This window comes from Eimeria acervulina, genomic scaffold (assembly GCF_000499425.1).
Source record: "Eimeria acervulina Houghton genomic scaffold, Eah_scaff74, whole genome shotgun sequence".
Taxonomy (NCBI): domain Eukaryota; phylum Apicomplexa; class Conoidasida; order Eucoccidiorida; family Eimeriidae; genus Eimeria; species Eimeria acervulina.
Window position 1 is genome coordinate 75,948 of NW_013549625.1, and position 5,494 is coordinate 81,441.

General features: G+C 46.7%; 1 protein-coding gene across 1 annotated transcript in view; it reads right to left on the reverse strand.

Moving 5' to 3' along the window:
• The window catches only part of EAH_00013160 (tRNA pseudouridine synthase , related), a gene marked incomplete at both ends in the record, with an annotated part of 4,407 nt that extends 1,808 nt beyond the window's left edge, over positions 1-2,599 (reverse strand). Inside the window, 3 exons of the mRNA XM_013394547.1 lie at positions 419-506; positions 584-720; positions 2,252-2,599. Of these exons, the coding sequence (XP_013250001.1) occupies positions 419-506; positions 584-720; positions 2,252-2,599 (573 nt within the window). The remainder of the gene's footprint in view (positions 1-418; positions 507-583; positions 721-2,251) is intronic.
• Positions 2,600-5,494: the final 2,895 nt, after the last annotated feature.

Consider the following 5,494-nt stretch of genomic DNA (forward strand, 5'->3'; position numbering starts at 1 on the left):
TATATATATATATATATATATATACATATATGTTTACATATGTATATATATATATATGCATATATGTTTATATATGTATATATACATATACATATATGTATGTATTACATACATACATATGTATGTATGTAGACAGTATACATGCACATATAGATATGCTAATACAAAGACGACAGGAATGAGAGGCCACCGATTGCCTTTGTAAATGTTTTTGCTTTTGTTTGCAAAACAACATAAAAGTAGTGTATTATAACCATTGAAATAGAAAACAAAGAAGAGAAAAGATGCAGCATTTCTTCTTCTCAGTCTCTGTCTGGTGTACGGCCCTAAAAGGATTTATTTGCCGTTCCCAACAAACTAAACAAAGGCAAGACAAGAAAAGAAAGAAAGAAAGACTTATTTAAATGCCTCTTCTTACAAAGCGACGAGCAGCTAATTGCATCTTTTGCAAGTCCAGCCCCTTCACATTAAAAAAGTATTTATACACCCGATATAAACAGTCAAACCTAAATACACACAAATACACATAAACAAACAACTAACATACTCCCATGCATGCATGCATGCACATTTACACAGACACCTGAAGGGCTCCAGGACCGTCGCTTTTTCCCGCTCAGCCAAGGAGAGGCCCCACAGGGAGATATTGCTTCGTGCAGATTTGAAGAAAAAGGTTTGGGGGCCCTCATCTACGGCTTTGGGATGTTCGCACCTCTGGCGCTGCCTAAACCCTAAACCCTAAACCCTAAACCCTAAACGCTGAACGCTAGACACTGAACGCGAAATCGTAAAACTCCAGCCCCAAACCCTGGACCCTAGACCCTAAGCCCCAAACCCTACATACTTAAACCTAAACCCTAGACTGACCCTGAACCCTAAACCCTAAACCCTAAAGACTAAACCCTTAACCCACCGAGCATCAAAGGTGGGTGGGACGGGAGTGGCTGCCAATACGCGGATATCTGGAGGCAGCAGTTTATTCAGGAGAGAAACATAGGACTGACAACAACCTGAAGCAGCAGCAGCAGCGGCAGCAGCAGCAGTAGCAGCAGCAGAAGAGGTTTAAATAAGCACATTCACTATCTCAGCAGGAGGAAGAGCAGCCAAACAAACAAAACACAAAAATCACAAGAAAAACAACACCGGCGCAACCGCAGCAGCAAACCCTTCCCTCCCCACCATCTGCTGCAGCAGCAGCTGCTGCTACTGCTGCACAACAAGCAGCGAGCAGCGGCTGCTGCAAAGTGCATGCATTAACTGTTGCTGCATGCAGAAGCAGCACCAGCTGGTTGCATGCAGCTACCGACCGACCGTCTTTTTCCTCTGGTGTTGTTTTTCTACGAACAGAAAACGCACAGAACAACAACAAACCTCACCTAAACCCTAAACCCTAAACCCTAGGCCCTGAGCTGCGTCTTGGCTAGGGTTTGCGTTTAGGGTTTGCTGAGGGTTTCAACAATAGATGCAGGGTGACGCACAAGACCCGCAAATCTAAAGAAATGTAATTTCCTGCTGCATGCACTCCCTTGTCTGTCCGTCCACACCGAGAAAAGTTGCTGCAGCAGCAGCAGCAACAGCAGCAGCAACAACAGCAGCAGCAGTAACAGCCCCCAGCAACGCATGCAGGCAAACAAAACCTCCAAAACACCCGTGCGCCTGCAGCAGCTAAAAATAATAAACCCTAAACCCTAGACCCTAAACCCTAAACCCTAAACGCCAAGCACTAAACTGTAGTCTCGCCAAAGGACGAGGGTGCCTAAAGCAGCAAAAAACCCTAAACCCTAAACCCTAAACCCTAGGCTGACCAGGTATTCCTTCCTTGTATGAGACAGGCTCTTTCTAGAGCTTTAAATATTTCCCCCTCAACTGTTGCAATTCCTGATGACTCCGATTGTGCTGCTAAACCCTGCAGCACAAACAAACCATCAGCTGCTGCTGCTGCTGCTGCCGGTGCTGCTGCTGCTGCTGCTGCTGCTGCTGTTGAAGATGTTGTTGTTGCAGATACCTCTCCAGTTATTGTTGTCGTTGCTGCTACGTGTGCATCTGATGCGGCGGTTATTGCTGTTTCTATTGCTGCAGATCTTGCTGCTGCTGCTCCTGCTGCTGCTGCTACCGCTGCAGAGGTTGCTGCTGCTGCTGCTGCTACCGCTGCATAGGTTGCTGCTGCTGCTGCTGCTTATGATATAGAGGTTTAGCTGCCGCATGCACCGTCAGTATAAAAGGGAAAAGTAATTTTTTAAAATTGACGCACCGCGTAGGCTTCCCCATTGTATGCTATCTTCAGCAGCACGCGCTGCTGCTGCTGCTGCCCCCAATTAAACTCTTTTTGCTTCTTCTTTTTCTTTAAACAAACAGCAGCAGCAGGGGACTCGGAGGGCCGGGGGCCCCCACGCTTGTCGCTAGCAGGCCTGCTGCTGCTGTTGCTGCTGCTGTTGCTGTTGCTGTTGCTGCGGCTGCGGCTGCGGCTGTCGCCGCCGCTGCGCATGTGCGGTTTGATGCTTTTGCTGCTGCTGCTACTGCTGCTGCTGTCGCTGCACTGCATGCAGCTCTGCTGCTCCTCAAGAAGAATTGCATCTTCTGCTCTGTCTGCCGTGTACATTTTATTGATGTTAGGCTCTTAGAAACAAGAAAGAAGAAGGAATAAAGAAAAAGGTAAAGCCCCAAGCATATGATGAATATAAACCCTAAACTCTAACCCTAAACCACAAGCCCTAAATCCTATCCCCTAAACACTAAACCCTAAACCCTAGTCCCTAGCGCTGAACCCTAAACAATAAACCCTAAACCCTACGCCATAAAGCATAAAGCCTAAACTCTAAACCCTGGCAAGTGAACACGTACATGTGGGCCCTAAACCCTTACATGTGAACCATAAACCCTAAAACCCTAAACCCTAAACCCTAAACCCTAAAACCTTCTCTGGATCTGCAGCAGCAGCAGCATCGACAGAGGAGCCGTAACACTGAAGCCTTAGGGACCCCAACCTGCTTCATATAGCAGCAGATTTTAAACTTTTGAATAATAAATATAATAATAATAATGAAAGAGAAGAAAATAAATAAATAATTCTTTCCTCTAGAAGATAACACAAACCGAGGGGCCGCAGCAGGGCCTCTATATGGTTTATCGTTTGATCTGTCTTAAGTTGTCTCCTCATTTGTTTTTTTTTTAATTTTGTTTAGTTAAATTTAATTAAATTAAGTTGGTATTGTCTGTGATAAATTCTTCTAAGGCCTCTACTCAAGGAGAGGTCCCTGTACACCCCCTGGGGGGTAGGGGGTTTATATTTTTCTTCTTTTTCCTTGTGTATTGTTATATTGTAGGTCTTTATTAAACAACTCCATTTAAATGTATTGAAAAGGTTTCTTTTGCTCTCCCCTCAACAATCAAGGGGCCCCCCGCTAGGAAGCAAAGAGGGGGCCGCCCAGGCACCACTCCTCAATGAAATGGAAACCCTAAACCCTAAACCCTAAACCCTTGATTGTTTCCTTAGGGTCTATGTGTGATTCTAGGGGGTATGAGGGTTTTGAGGGGTCTCGGCGTCTGCCGTTCGGTACCCATTTATATCCTACAGGCATTCCTTCGCAGTGTACGTACACTCCATTCTGGAGAGAGTCTTATCGTGCTGGAGCTTTACTAAGCAGCAGCAGCAGCAGCAGCAGCGGCTGCAATGTGGTGTATAGAGGGAGAGGCCCTGAGCCTAGCGCTTTATTAACATGTTTCTTAGGTGGGTTTAAAGGCGTTGATAAATCTCTTCCCTTAGGAAGAGCAACAAAGAAAAACAGCAATCCCTCTCTAGAAGTAGAGGTTGTTAATGCTGTAGGGGTTTGCTGCTTTGAGTTTGCTGCTTTGATCAGCTGTTGCTGAGACACCCGCAAGCAATATGCATGCAGCAGCGCTGCTGCTGCTGCAGTGCACGCCTCCCTACAGACCCAGACCCTTATTCAATATGGGGAGAAGGCAAGAAGGCAGCAGCAGCAGCAGCAGCAGCAGCAGCACGTAGCACCACCATCCTTGAGGAGTTTATTCCATATGAAGCGCTGCAGGAGATTGCAGAAGAAAATAACAAAACACCACTGCTCGTGCTGCCCTGCGGCTTAGCCCACAGCGCAATCGATCTTGTTGCGGTGTATACTCACCTCGATGATGTTGCATACACCAGAAACCTTCCGAGATACTCCTCCCAGCAGCAGCAGCAGCAGAGGAAGCAGCAGCGACGGGGTCGGCACGCTGATTCGCGGGCTGGGCGCTTCCGGCGCAGCAGCAGCAGCAGCAGCAGAAGCCGCAGCAGCAGCAGCAGCAGGAGTAGGAGCAGCAGCGATGACGAGGGGGGATCGCCTGCCGAGGGTGTTAGAGACTATGGGGCTTCTACTTTGCATGCAGCTGGATGTTCATTGGGGCTGCATGCAGTCAGCATAGCGGAGATACACCCCAATACTTTTCAGTGGACGCGTGGGGCGGGGGGCCCCTCATCAGGAGACAGGTCGGGGCCCTGCCAGAGGCGCAGCAGCAGCAGCAGCAGCAGGAACGGGAGGGAGACGGATGGTTGCTGCTGCAGCTGCTGCTGCTGGTGCCCGATGAGTGCTGAGGTAAAGGGGGAGAGAGAAGTAAGAAATATATTTTCTAAAGAAGAGGCTCGACATGCACCTGATTTGATAGACAGCATAAAACCTAAGGAATCTGCAATATCTGAGCGACTTCTAGAGATAAAGACAGATGATAAACACCCTTTTATTAAATTTATCTTCGCCAGAAATGCTAGGGGGATATATGTAGCAAAGCTGATGCAAGAAGAAGAAGAATTGCTTCCTGAGGATGCAGCAGCAGCACTACGCTCTGCTGCAGCACAACACCAGCACCATCAGCAGCAGCAGCAGCAGCAGGATGAAGAAAGGTGCTGGGGGTTTGAAGAGGGTGGGGTGTACAGACAGCTGAAGGTGCAGGTGCTGCACGACTCTCCCTACGGGAGGCGAATGCCAGGAGTTAGGGGGGGCCCCCCATCGCAGCAGCAGCAGCAGCAGCAAGAACGAGGGCTCCTAGGGTTTAGCGTGCCTAAGCAAAACCCTACGCAGCATGCAGCAGTGAATATTGCTGTTAGTTTTCATCATGTTGGCGAGGCAGCTTTTCTTTATAATGCAAATTCTGTTGGTATCTGGAGAGCAGAAGATGCGAGAGTAAATACAAGAAAAAATACACAACACTTGAACTGTACAGACACCTAAAACAAACATATTCATTAAAATCTCTCTACATACACTGCGCTGCATGCACTTGCATATCTGTTCGTACACCCCAAGTTGTGGCGATTTGCTTATTAGTAGTGCTTTATATATGTGATATGTATTAGATGTTATCTATAAATACATAAATATTTATATATGTTAAGTATAATATATATTATGCACATTGTATATATTGCCTATGTTATTAATATATATATATATATATATATATAATTTTAGTAGTAGTAGAAATCCATGTGGAGCAATTTCCA